Here is a 14,522-nt window from a genome sequence, read left to right on the forward strand (position 1 = left end):
TCCCAAGAAGCCTCTCCTGACTCCTCCCCGTCCCCAACTCCTGCTCCTGCACTGCCAGGGAAGGTCTGTCTGCCACCGGGTGCTGGCATTTGCTACCTGCTGTGAGGGAAGGGGAACCAACTTTCAGGGGTGACCTGAAGGAATTCCCTGCCCCTCTAAGTCTCAGTTTCCCTCACTGGAAAACAAGAAGCTAACAGAACTGGCACAGCGGGGTTTTGTGAGGCTCAAGGGTACTAAAGCCGATAATGTCTGCGCTTAGTGCTGGGCCTGGTGCTGAGTCTGATGCTCAGGAAGCAAGCATCATCGGCATTGCTGTTACTGTTTCATAAATATCATTATTATTTACCTCTGAATCTCTCAGCACACAGTAGGTGCTTTATGCTTCCTTATTCATGGTGGGCAGGGGCTCTGCTTGGCAAAACCGGAAGCCCCAGGGAGGAGGTGGGAACATGTGTCCACACACACACACGGATACACACACATCCCACGCCAGCCTCTCTTACCTTCTGCCACGCAGCCTCCAACGAGTAGAACCACGAGGAGGCCCACGGGACCAACCACAGACGTCACACCAGGGCCCCGGGTAGGCGCCATTCTTAGCAGCAACCTCCAACCTCTGCCCTGGATGGGGGACGGCCCCCCGGGTCCCTCACAGAGAGGCCTCAAGCCAAGCGTCAGACGGGGCAGCGTCTGCAGAGACAATGGAAAGGCCATGAGCAGGAAAATCTGTGGCCTGCATGGAAGAGGCAGGAGGAGGATCACAGAAGGATGAGGGAGGGTTGTGGAAGGGGGGCAGGGCAGGAAGGAAGCAATGAGTACCCAAATTCCAGCTGAGCCCCAATCCTGACTGAACTGTGACCCCAAGCTGAACCACACCCCAGACTGAGCCCTGACTCTAGATGGAGCCCCCACCCCGGGAGAGCCCCAGCTCTGGGCTAAGCCCAAACCCCAAACTGTACCCCAGTCCCAGACCAAACTCCAACCATGGATGAGTCCTGACCGTAGCTGAGTCCCTGACCCCAGCTGAGGCCCAACCCTGGGCTAAGCCCGGACCCTGGCTGAGCCCCAGCTTTAGGCTGAGCCACAATCTCAACTCCAACCATGGATGGAGCCCTGACCCAGCTGAGTACAGCTCTGGGCTTTGTCCTGAGCCCGGACCAAGCACCAACTCTGGATGGAGTTCCGACCACAGCTAGCCCAAGCTCTGGGCTCAGCCCCGACCCCAGACCAAGCCCCAACCTCAGATGAAGCTCCAACCACAAGCAATCCCAGCTCAATCGAGGCTGAGCCCTGACCCTGGGCTGCACCCTGATCTTGGACTGAGTACCAGCCCCGTGGGTGCTCCAAACACGCCATTTCTCCCCCAACTCCTTGGAGCCCCCTGCTCTGTCCCCTGCTGCTACTTGGCCCTACAATCTGGCCACCAGACAGATCTTTCCAACACGCACACCTATGTATCCCACCCGGGCTCGAACACCTCCAGTGGCTCCGGCTGCCCCCAGGGGAAGCTCTCACCAACCTCACCTCCCACTCTCACTCAGGGTGCAGCCCACAGGCTGATCTCCGTCCGCCTCAGTCTTTGTCCCTGCTGTGTCCTGTGCCCGAACGCTGGTCCCGCTCCACCCCATGGCTGCTCCCCACCTCATCCCCCCAAGGCTGCCTCCTCCTCCTCCCACGGGTCCCAGCTCAAGCGTCACCTCCTCAGGGAAGCGCTCCCTGCCCTTCAAAGGCCAACACCCTGCACTCCGTGTCCCACAGCCTCAGAAATTACTAAGATCATCCCTCACTGTGTTCACCATGGTTTGCAGTTAAATACCAGTGTTAATCATTTGGTGTGTTTCCCCCACAAGAGCCCAAACTCATCCAAGGCAAAGGGTGCCCTCATCACACAGCTAGAGTCCCAAGCCAAGTCCCCCACTCCCAGTCTGCACTCGGCCAGAGCCAGGGCAGAGGGCCAGGAAGAGGCCCGAGGGCCAAGTCACTCTATAACCCCACCAGGCGTGCCCTGGGTGGGTTCAGGCCATGGCTGCAGAGATGAAGGCCATGTAATGACAGGGTGGCTGCTGTGAATCTGAGTCCCAAAATACCCGCCTGCGGTCACCTCACCCAGCCCTGGGGAAGGCTGGGCTGGTGGTGCCCGGAGTCATGGGTGAGGCTGGGGACAGGAGGCTCAACATGCACATAGTCAGACTGCAGACATACAGACCAGACACAGACAAGGATACGCGTGCAGGGTCAGGCCACAGAGACACAGATCACAGAGATGCAGGCCACACGTACAGACAGGGTATAGACACAGACGTGTGCAGGCAGAACAGAAACACACAGACCAGATGAAGGTACAGACATGCACACAGTCAGGCCACAAATACACAGGCCATGGAGAGACACAGACCACACACAGACATGCTAAGACCACAAACACAGACCATGGAGAGACAAAGATCACAGACATGCACATAGTCAGACCACAGACACACAGTCAGGCCACAGACATACACAGTCAGACCATGGAGAGACAGATCACACACAGGCACGCACACAGTCAGACCACAGACACACACAGATGTGTGCACAGTCAGGCCACATAGATGAGCACACACACAGGCCACAGGCTGACAAAGGCACACACACAGACCACAGACATGCACAGAGTCAGGCCACACACACACAGACAGACAACACCCATCTGCATAGTCAGGCCACAGACATACAAACTAGATGTAGGTACAGATATGTGCACACAGTCAGGCAACTGGGACAGGCTGGACAGAGGCCACAGAGATGCACATGGTCAGGCCACAAGCAGACACACAGATGCATAGAGCCAGCCAAAAGAGATGGACACATACACATCCAGCAGATACAACATGCACACAGTCAGACTATAACCCAAAGAAGCATAACATCAGACCCCAGACACAGATTTGAAAAGTCGGACCCCAGACACACACAGAGTCAGAAAAGACACACACGCAGGATCACAATCGGGCAGACTACACACGTACACAGTCAGACCACAAGCATATAGAGACACACAGAGTCAGACAAGATATACACGCAGGGTCACAGTCAGGCTGGAAATATACACACCTAGACCACAAGCATATAGAGACACACACAGAGACGTATACAGGTACACACAGAGACCACAGATACACAGCCAGACAAGATCCATACCCAGGGTCACAGTCGGGCAAATACAGCTTGCACAGTGAGATCACAAACAGAGCTAGGCACAAAATTAGACACACGGAGTCAGGCAAGATATACACACAGGGTCACAATCGGGCTGGAACACACACAGGGACCACAACCATACAGAAGAAAACAAGTCAGATCAGAAGCACACGTGCACACAGATCACAGACAGACAATATACACACGCACAGGGTCAAGGTCAGGCAAGCAATACACCCACACGGTCAGACCACAGGCAGCTATCAACACACAGTCAGGTCAGAGACATACAGGAGCATAGCCAGATAAACACCACACACACATCACAGGCACGGAGGTGTGCACAGTCAGGCTACAGACAGGCCACACAGTCAGCAGACCACCCCTGCACACAGTCAGACCACAAACACAGACATGCGAAGTCAGATCCCTCCCTCACACACATGCATGCCAGGCGACAGTCTACAGATACACACTCATACATCACAAGTTGGGGACTGGCCAGATGTGGGGACGGATGCCCAGAGCACGGCCCCTTCCCCAGGCCCTGGTCAGGGGCCCTTTAAGAGCAAAAATGGCCAACAAGGAAGGTGGTGGCCCCAGCCGGGAAAAAGAGCTCTCGGCCAGCTGGGGTCAGGGTGACCACAGTGGCTGGTTCCGCCCACAGACAGCCATCCCTGGTGGCCACATCTGGGGAGCAGGGTTCAGAGAGCCTCAGGGGAAATCAAGGCAGCTCAGCAAGCCTGCAGCCCAGAAGGGCTGAAACCCTGGGGTGGTGACCTCCTTAGTCCAGCCTCAGTCTCCTCCCCTGGAATATGCGCTGGCATGGGTGGGGGTCACCTGCTCAGAGAGCCCGGGTAGGAGGTGGGTACAGGCACGCCCCAGTCACAGTTGCCTCCCCTGTCCCCCACTGCCCATGGGCGCTCAGGCAACCACCTCCAAAACCAGGCAGCCTCTAATTACTGCCTGGCTTCCGCAGCTCCAGTCTTGTGGGCCCCACGCCCTCCCGGTGTCCGGGCAGGACCTGGCTGAGCCAAGCACAGACAAGGCTGGCCATGGACCCCCAACTCCCCCAAACTCACCACTCCAGCCTGCTGGGGACGGGGCACAGCTGGGGGCCTTAGAGGCATGGGTGAGGGATGCAGGAACAGGGGCAGAAAGGCACAGAGCCGACTTGGGGAAGGGGGGTCAGACACCACCACAGAAGATTAAAAGTCCCAGAGTCTCTTAGGCCCCAGATCCTCCTGGAGGAACTTTCCAGAATAGAGGTATCCAAAAAGCCAAACTAGTTGCCATCGAGTCGATTCCAACTCCTAGTGACCCTACAGGACCAAGGAGAATTGCCCCATGGGGTTCCTAAGGAACGGCAGGTGGATTCGAACTGTTGATTTCTTGGTTAGCAGCCAAGCTCTTTAACCACTGTGCTACCAGGGCTCCAGAGGTAGGACCCTGAAAAGCTCCATGGCCATCCTGCTTCCTGAAAGATCCTGGGTATGGCATCTTAGAAGGGGTCAGGGAGAATGCCAGCAAGTCCCATCAGCTCTGCCTTCAAAATCTATCTCAAATCTGCCCATTTCTTGCCCCCTCTCTGCCTCTGCCTAGCCCACCTCCATTATCGTTCCCCTGGCCCAGTGTAGTCACCTCAAGCCCTGGTTCCCCAGCTCCTGCCCTTGCCCCCAAGTCTGTGCTCCCAGTGGCAACCAGACGGGGCCAGTGAGCACCTGAGTCAGGGCCCATCCCTCCTCTGCTCACAGCCCTCCAGGGCTCTTACCTCCCTTGGGCAAAACCCCAAGTCCTCCCTGCAGCCCACAGGGCCCTGAATGCCCTGCCCCACCCCTCTTTGCCTTCCCTTCCCCCCTCTCCCTCCATTCCAGCCACAGGGGCCTCCTCGTTTCTCCAATTTGCCAGGCCCCATCCTGCCCCAGGGCCTTTGCACGGGCTATTCCCTCTGCCTGGACCACTATGCCTCCAGATTTAATATTGCCATTATTATTATTATCTGGCCGAGAATTAAAGGGTGAATGGGAGTGGGGTGGGGGGCATCGCAGCACAAAGAACAGCATGAGGAAGAGCAAGAGGCAGCACAGAGAACCCCATGGAAGGAGGTGGGAGATGAGGGCAGAGAGGTGGCATGGAGCAGGCCCACAGGGCAACGAAGAGCCCTGGGCAGTCCTGGGCAGGCAGGGATGTGGCCATGGTGGTACCTGGTCAACCCTCTGCCCTGCCCCCTTTGCAGAAAAGTGCCTGGGCACCCAGCCATGTCACTGCAGAGACGGGGAAACCAAGGCAACTGCCTGTTGTTGGGTGCCTTCAAGTTGAGTCTGATTCACAGCGACGCCACGTTGACAGAGTAGAGCTGCCCCATAGGGCTTTCTAGGCTGTAAGCTTCATAGGAGGAGCCCTGGTGGCAGGATGGTTAAGCTCTCAGCTGTTAACCAACAGGTCAGCGGCAGTTTGAAGCCACCAGCAGCTCTACGGGACAAGACCTGGCGATCCGCTCCTATGAAGATTACAGCCTGGGAAACCCTATGGGGCAGCTCTACTCTGTCTTACAGGGTCACTGGGAGTTGGAATTGACCCGACGGCAACAAGTTTTTGGTTAATCTTTATGGGAGCAGATCTCCAGGTCTTTCTCCCGAGGAGCTGCTGGGTGGACTCAAACTGCCGACCTTTTGCTTAGCAAGATGCAGTAATCTCCACGCTCCCGGGGACTGGTGTGGTCACAAAGATGGGACCAGCCACCCATGGGGCCACAGGAGATAAGCTGTGTGGTAAATGAGGCTAAGCCAGGTGGGAAGGAGGAAAGGCAGCAGCCGCCCTACCCCGCCATTTCTCTACAAAGGGCTGCTAAGTGCTTCCCCTCTGTGTCCACAGCCGGGCTGAGACAGAGGGGACACCGAAGCTCATGGAGGAGCAGTCCCTCACTCCGAGCTGGGGTGAGCCCAGGTCCGAAGCCCACAATTCATCACTTGAGTGTGGATTCCTGGGGCCTCTGTGTGACGGCATAGAGGTGAATGACCCTCTCTGGGCCCAGCACGGCCTGCTGAGTGGCCTCGGGGGCTCCCAGCTGAATTCCTGGGGACCACAGGGGCTTTCTGCTAAGGAAGCGTTAACGGGGGTGAGTGGGCACCCACTTCAGCCAGGCACTGGGGCGACGGTCACACGGTCCTGGAATCAGCCTTGTGTGCCCACGCAATCCATGGAGCATAAAGGGGTGATTATGACCCAGCACTGGGCAGCAAGCAGACTCTGTGTCACCGCACAAGGCAGATCCTCCCAGGCCTGAGGACGCCTGGGTGCCCTGCCCTGCCCTGGCCCAAGGGCTCCTCTGCCCCATTCTGATCCCAGGGCAGCCGAGGACCCCAGCGAGAGCAAGCACAGTGACAGCGGTGGGAATGGGGCTCACAGAAAAGTTCCCTGACCCAGGAAACCTCCTGTCCCCTCCCCACCAGCCTCCTTTAGAACCCATGGGGTGTTCCTGCAGCCTGGGACCCGTTTCCAGGGCTCAGGGGCAGGGCCCAGCCTCTGAACTCCCTGGGCCCCGCCATCAGTGGTGACAGAGACTGACCAATGAGCCCACCCCGGGCTTTCGCTTCGTAGCCGCTGGTGCACTCTAAGTGGTTCCGGCCAAACCCTCTCCCCCCTTGGGGCCTTACTGTCCCCCCACCAGGAAATGGGCTCAGGGCAGGGCCGGGTGGAGTCGGCCCTACCACCCTTCCGGGAAGGGTCTGAGACCTGGGCCGAGGGATCTGACTTTAATTGACTATCCATTTTACTGGAAAGACATGGAGCGTCAGGGCGCTGTCCCCAAGGGTCCTTGCAGCCAGGAGTGGCAGGGTGGGGTGGGCAGGGATCCGGGCCCAGCCCCAGAGAGTGGGATCAGTGATGTCCCCATGGACTGAGCCCCATTAAACACTCCCCATGCTTCTTCCTGTTTGACAAATAAGGAAACTGAGGCTCAGAGAGAGGCATTGCTGGTTGAGGGTCACACAGCGAGGAGGGGGCTGGGCTGCATATAAGCCCAGAGTACACGCTCCCCAGGGGCCCAGCTGCCAGACTGGCCTCTGCCTGTGTGTCCCCCATGATGGCTTCCTGCAGCAGCGGGAGATGCCAAGATCTGGGGGTGCCCTCCCCGGCTCACACACCTGCCAGGGCTCCCCAGCTCCCCTGCTGTGTGTTCAGGTCCTTTAGGATCTGACCCTGTGCCTATCCCGCTGCCTCCTTCCACAAGCCCTTTCAAAAGTTACTGCAGCTCGCAGAACATCCAGACTGTCTGGACCCTTCCCCAGCTGACCCACCTGGCAATTCGCCCTTCATGCACAGCTGTAAGCTTTCCCCATCCCAGCTGAGCCTCAAGAACCGCCCCCCCACTCCTCCCCCAACCCCAGGACCCTTCCTCCACCCAGCTCTAACCCCCCACCCCCACCCTGGGGCTGGGAGTGGCTGTGTCTGGCTCAGCCCCTCCTCTGCTTTAAAGCCTTCCACGGCTCCTCATCATTGTGCGTTAAAAACAAGACCTCTGCTGACTATCATCTACCATCTGCCACCATCTACTAACCTCTGCCTACCACCATCATGCTCCCACCCTCTTGGTCCCCCAACTCCCTGCCCTCTTGCTCCCATACGGGTATTTGTACGCTTACTTCCTTCTACCCAGCACACCCTTCCTCACTCCCCATCAAAAGTCAGCTCTGGTGCTCATGCTCAGGTCCTGTCACCTCCTCCAGGAAGCCCTCCTGGATGCCCCAGGCTAGATCAAGACCCCTCTGGGCTCCCCAAGCATCCTGGGAGTTCCTGTCACACACCTATCATCCCCCAAGATGGGGACCTTCTCCCCTCCCCCAAGAACACAGTGCAGCCCCTCCATTCACCAACAAGTGCCTACTTCACGCTCAGCCCCATGCAGGGCTGTAATCCTGCCCATTTCATATGGGGAAACTGAGGCCACTGCAGGCAGAAAGGCCAACTTGGCACAGCCTCTAGCTGCAACTTCCTCCAGTCTGCTCTGGAGTCTGCTCAAGCCTTGTCGGGGTGTAGGAGAGGCTGTGAAGCAGACAGGGCTTGGAGGACTGGGGTCAGCCCAGGACTCCCCCGGAACGGGGGCGGTTCCCAAAGCCAGCCCACCCAGGACTCTTAGGAGAAACCATGGGAAGGAGGACGGGAGTAACAATAGGTGCGCTGAGACATGGTATGGGAGCACAGGTGGGGGGCGTGCAGGCATGCAGTTTAGGGACAGGAACGGGGGAGTGGGAAGGTGGGACTGATGTGCGTTGCCCAGACCATCCCAAAAGCCAAGGCCCCAGGCCCCTGCCTGGGCCCCATCATCCCTGTTGATTAAAAGCCTTGGCACTGCGTCTTCCTGGGATCCCCAGACTCAGGGGCGCAGGGACAAACGGGAAAGCAGGAAACTTTCTGTGATTTGGAAAGGGTGGCTCAGATCCCCACGCCCTCACCGTGGTCCTGCCACCTCCCCCGCGTTCCAGGTCCCAGCGGAAGGATGCCAAAGGGGCCCCCATGGCAGCGCCCCCGGGCTGGCAGCCCGCGCTGGGCTCCGCCCCCGGGAGGGAGGAGGGTGAGGGCCAGGGCAAGGGCGGGGGAGGGGCCCGCGGAGCATAACGGTCCAGACTTTTCCAAAGTGCGGGTTACCGGCCTGGGTGGAGGGGGGGTGCCAGGCAGCGGCGGGCAGCGCTAACCCTGGAGGCGCGTGGGGCGGGAGGATGCGGGTCCCCCCCCTCGGAGCATGGGGAACAGGAGGGGGACAAAGCCCAGGACAGACTGGGCCTGGAAGTGGAAGGGGGTTTAGGGGTGCACTTACCCTGCGGCTCGGAGTGGGGCCTGCGCCCCTCCGCCGCGCGCTGCCTCCGCGGGTCACCGCAGCTCGTCCCTCCCCCTCGGTCCGCCTGGGGCGCGCGGAGGCGCAGCGAGGACTCAGGAGAGGCCAGGCCCAGCGAGCGCGGCCTGGGGGCGGGGATGGGGGCGGGGCCCGGGCGGGGCTGGGGGCGGGGACCCAGCCGGAAGTGGGGCGGAGACTCCAGAGGGGAGCCCCGTCTGGGGGGGTCTAGCAGGTCAGTGGGGGCTCATGCAGCACAGTGTCCCCAACGTGAACATGCCTGGCGGCGGGGCGGTCACCCCGAGGGGCGCAGCCCCAGCTCCTACCCTCAGAAGCCTGGTCCCAGAGGGTGCCCCTCCCCTCCCCTGCCCCCTCTCTCCCCTCCAGCGCTGATCGTGGCCATGGCAACGGAGGAGGGGGATGAATTAGGGACCCTGGGCAGAGGGCTTCCCGAACACACCCAAATACAGAAGGTCGGGAAAGGGGCAGAAGGGTTCCCTCCTAGGCTGGAGGGAATGGGAGACCCAGCGGCAGAGGACACCCTCAACAGCGACACCCCAGGGGTGGGGGAGGGGGACAGGCAGAAAGAAGCCCCCTCCCTCTGGGGGTCCTCTGGCCCGGTTTGAGGGGGATGAATGGAGGACACCGTGGCAAAGGCCCCCACCCCACCCGCCACCCTGAGGAGGGGGACGGGGAGCGCAGGGCCAGATTGGAAACAGATGGGGCCGCCAGTGCCAGGCCCACGACACCCGATCCGGGAGAGGCGGGGATGGGGACTGGGAGGGGGAGGGGCGGCCCTGCCTGGGCAGCCAATCCGGACCGTGCTGCGCGGGGTGCGGGTTTGAAAACTCCACTGGGGCGCCAGGGGATGGGGAGGTCCTGAGGGTCTGGGGGGCTTAGGGAAGCGGCGAGGGAGGGGCGGGGACCCCGTCTGCTCGCCATCCCTGACAACGAGTCCTCTCATTCCACCATAAGTGCTCTGGAACAAACCTCAGCATCTTTTGGGCACTGAATCTGCTCCTGTAACCCGCACGTCAGCCCGAGGAGACAGGCCTCATCATCACCCGCATTTCCCAAAGGGGTAAACGGAGGCATAGAAATGTCTTGCCCAAGGGCAGGAAGAACAAAGATTGGAATCCAGGTTTGGGTCCAGGGCCTGAGCTCTTACTAACAAGGCTATGGGAGGCCTGAAGCTCCAGACGCCAATGCCGAATCACTGTAAAATTTAAAGCCCCCCTGGATGTTTCTGGGGACACAGGGTGCAGCAGTGATGAAGCACTGGGCTGCTAACCGGAAGGCTGGCAGTTGGAACCCACCCAACGGCTGTGCAGAAGAAAGGTCTGGTGACCTGCTCTGGTAAAGATTACAACCAAGAAGACTGTGGGGCTGTTCGACTCCGTCACATGGGCTCGCTACGAGCTGGAAGACACTGAACGGCACCCAACAACAACGAGAGCAGTGTCAGACCAGCCCCCACCTTCCAGAGGCTCCCCAGCTAGTGGGGCTAACCGATTCAGGTGAAACCAGGGCTTTCATGGGGGCATACGGGCACGGAATCCCGCAAGAGCCCGTGAAGCGGTCTGGGATACCCTGCTGTGGCCCCCTCAGAGGGTCCACCCCTGCCCCAGCACCCAATGCCTCCTCTACTCGGGTGATCCCAGCCTGCCCTTCTCCATTTCTGTGCCTCAGTTTTCTCCTCTGCAAAATGGAGCAAATAATCCCCCAACATTCAGGGTGCTGAGCTGGCACCCCCAAAGTGATGGCCGCATAGTAGCTGCTCTGCCAAGATCTGGACACAAACGCCCCACCTGCCCTTGTACAACGGAGCAGACAGCAGGTGCCGATTAACACAGGTGGCTGCGACCTCTCCACTTCCCCCCACAGCCCCACCCCACAGAAACACACAGTAGGTGCTTTATGGAGCCCCACCCTGGCTCCATGCTGGGCACACGGGAGGAGCTTTGTGTCAATGAGGGTGTGTAATTGTACACCGTAGCCTCCTCGGCTCCCCAGGGCACACAGTGGGACCTCCGGAAATGCCATCAGGCATGTAGTAGGTGCCCCACCTGTAATGCAAGCCAGGGCCCCCGGGTGGTGCTAACAGTGAATTTGCTTGACTGCTAACTGAAAGGTTGGCAGTTTGAGCGTACCTAGAGGCACCATGGAAGAAAGACCTGGCAATCTGCTCCTGTAAAGACTACAGCCTAGAAAACCCAACGCGGCAGTTCTACTGTGTCACACGTGAGTTGCCACGAGTTGAAATCGACTCGACAGCACTCAGCAACAAAAACATAAGCCAGGAGTCCCTGGATGGTGCAAACGGTTAACACGCTCGGCTCTGGCTGAAGATTTGAGTCCATCCGGAGGCACCTTGGATGAAAGACCTGGTGATCTCTTCCCAGGAAGTCAGCCAGCGAAAACCCTGTGGACCACAATTCTGCTTGGACACACATAGGGTCACCGTTAGTCAAAGTCCACTTGACAGCAAATGGTTAATATACGCCAGGTATACAACAGACGCTCAATGGGTGTTGTTAGGACTAGCACAGCTGCTGTGTCACCGGCGGCAGATGTGACCATGTCTGGGCCACCCAGGACCCAGGAATGGTGGCCAAGGGCCTGCAGCCCCCTTCCGGGCCTCTCGCCCAGGTCTCTTTGGAGATGACCTCCTGCTCCCACGTGATGGTGGCAATGGCGGTGACCGCACTGGGCTGGGAACACAGCCACCCCGACACGGGGGGAGATCTGAGCCTGGAATGAAACCCGAGTCTGGCCTCCCCATTGGCTGGATGGTCCCTCTGCACAGCACCCTGAGCCCCCCATCACAGCTCTGATCACCCAGTATATGAACCTCAGTCAACAACCTGCACCTCTCTGAGCCTCAGTTTCCCCATCTGGTGCTGCAACGGTTAAGCACTTGGTTGCTAACTGAAAGGTCAGTGGGTCAAACCCACCCAGCAGGGCCGCAGGAGAAAGAGCAGGTGATCTGCTTCCATAAAGATTACAGCCTAGGAAACTACGCTGTCACATGGGGTCGCTATAAGTTGGAATCAACTAGATGGCACCTAACAACAATAATGGAAGCCAGGCATACAACAGGCACTCAATGGATGCATGCTGTCTGGATGGACATGGCTGCTGTCTGCCCACAGGTGTGTGATACGGGGCAGACCCCCACCAGACTATGTCCTTGGAGGGCAGGATGGGTCTGTCTTGGTCACCACCGTTTCTGCAGAGCCCAGCACAGGACATGGCACACATAGGTGCTCAGCAAACACTTACATGAACGGTAATGACTGTCCTCACCAAGGAGCGGCCCCCCTAACCTCACTCACCCCCAAACATCGCACTGCAGTGTCCCTGTCACTAAGCAGTGTCTACACCTGCCATTTTTTAGACAAACATTTCTGAGTGCCAGTTGTTGTTAGGTGCCATCCAGTCAATTCCAACTCACAGCGACCCCATGTGACAGAGCAGAACGGCCCCATGGTGTTTTCTAGGCAGTAATCTTTAGATCACCAGGTCTTTCTCCCAAAGAGCTGCTGGGTGGGTTCAAACAGCCAACCTTTTGGTTAGCAACCATGCACTTAACCACTGCTCCAGGACTCCTTTCTGAGCACCTACTGCGTGCCAAATAGCCACAACAACGATGGACTCAAACGTACCAACAATCACAAGGATGGCACAGGACTGGTCAACATATCTCTCTGTTGTACATAAGGTTGCCATGAGTCAGAGCCAACTTGGCGGCAACTAACAACTGTGTGCCAGGCCAGGTCCTAGGCCCTGGGGACGCAGCAGTGATCAAGACCGACAAAGACCTTTGTGGAACTGACGCTCAGTGGGATAACAGAGAAAGAAAATGCATGGCGGGTCAGATGTTAGCAAGCGCTAGGAGAACAAGGCAGGCAGGAAGGTGGGTGTGCAGGGAGGGGTGACCCCTGTTAAATAGGATGGTTGGGAAGTGGGAGCAAAGATCTGAAGGAGGTGAGGGAAAGGAGATATGGATATGGGAGCAAAAGCCTTCCAGGCAGAGGGAATAGCCCATGCAAAGGCCCTGGGGGCAGGACAGTGCCTGGTAAGTTGGAGGAAAAGTGAGGAGGCCTGTGTGGCTGAAACAGAGTGAGAGAGGGGGAAAGAAGAGGGGAGGGCAGGGCAGGGATGGGGCAGGTCGTGTGGGGCCCTGTGGACCGTGGGGAGGATTTGGGCTTTTACCTGAGGGACCCGGGAGCCCTGGAGGGCTGTGAGCAAAGGTGGGATGGGCCCTGAAGCAGGTGCTAACGGGCGCCCTCTGGCGGCTGCAGGGGGAACAGACAGGGGTGAGGGCCAGAGCCCGGGACCAGGGCAGAGGTGACTGCTCAGGTCCAGGGGGCAATGAAGTGGCTGGACCACGTGGAGGAAGAGAGAGGGACCAATGAGAATCTGCTATCACTTTTGCTCCCTCTAGGTCGAGCCCACACCCACTTTGTGCCTGCATTTTCCTGCTTTATCTCATCTTGGCTTTAAGACCAGCAGATGCCCACGTGATGCCCACTTCACAGGTGGGGAAAGTGAACCTCAGCCATGCAGTGTGATAAGGCGGATGAGCCCCTGGTCGCCAGATGTTAGTGTGGCCCTGGAAGCCCAGGGCCAGGGCCTAGGAGGATGTCACCCACATCAGCTCCACGTCACGGAAATGGAGGTGAGGGGCAGAGGGAGAACTTTCATGAGCTGGGACCCGTGCTCAGGTCAGTGGCCTGGCTGTGGGGCCCTGGACACATTAATTCGCCTCTCTGAGCCTCAGTTTTCCCATTTGTAAAGCAGGGGTAGTAACAGCACTTGCCTTCAATTAGCTATTTTTATTGCTTTTGTTCTGAATTATGACAATACGAGGAGTCCCTGGGCGGGGCAAGCACTTAATGCACTTGGCTGCTAAATGAAAGATTAGAGGTTCGAGTCCACCCCAAGGTGCCTTAGAAGAAAGGCCTGGCAATCTCCTTCCGAAAAACCAGCCATTGAAAACCCTATGGGGCACAGTTCTACTCTGAAACACATGGGGTTGTCATGAGTTGGAATCAACTCAATGGCAACTGTTTTTTGTTCTTGTTTTTTACAAGAATTCTGAGGGTGCCAGGCCTGCCCTGGCCCTGGGTGTGCATCACCTGCAAACCCACCGGGAAAGCGGACACCCCCTGCTGGGCCTCAAGGCCTGCCCCACACTTCCCAGCCCCTTGGTGCTTACCTACCCAGTGCAGGGCCTTCAGTTTCTCTCTCCTTACTCCAAACCCACCTGGCTCTTCAGTCTTGCCACCTCCAGGCAGCACTCCCTGACTGCCCCACCCACCCAGTGCCCTTGAGGGCTAACCCTGGAAGCCCCTGAAGGGAGCGTTTGGTCAGTTCGTCCTCTGCACGCACCCAGGGAGACGGCTGCCCTTGGGAGCAGCACAGGACTGGATCACGTCAGTTCCCACAGCTGGGACATTTGGGGGTAATTTTTTTTTTTTCAAAATAACTTTTCTTCTAATTATAAAAT

The 14,522-nt window shown here is 58.3% G+C and overlaps 1 protein-coding gene across 1 annotated transcript in view; it reads right to left on the reverse strand.

The window, feature by feature from the left end:
- Positions 1 to 14,522, reverse strand: part of PTPRS (protein tyrosine phosphatase receptor type S) — a 132,125-nt gene that overhangs the window by 81,011 nt on the left and 36,592 nt on the right. Inside the window, exon 2 of the mRNA XM_064280341.1 lies at positions 504 to 690. Coding sequence (XP_064136411.1) covers positions 504 to 594 — 91 coding nt within the window. The 5' untranslated portion in view covers positions 595 to 690. The remainder of the gene's footprint in view (positions 1 to 503; positions 691 to 14,522) is intronic.

Source organism: Loxodonta africana, chromosome 3, assembly GCF_030014295.1.
Source record: "Loxodonta africana isolate mLoxAfr1 chromosome 3, mLoxAfr1.hap2, whole genome shotgun sequence".
Taxonomy (NCBI): Eukaryota; Metazoa; Chordata; class Mammalia; order Proboscidea; family Elephantidae; genus Loxodonta; species Loxodonta africana.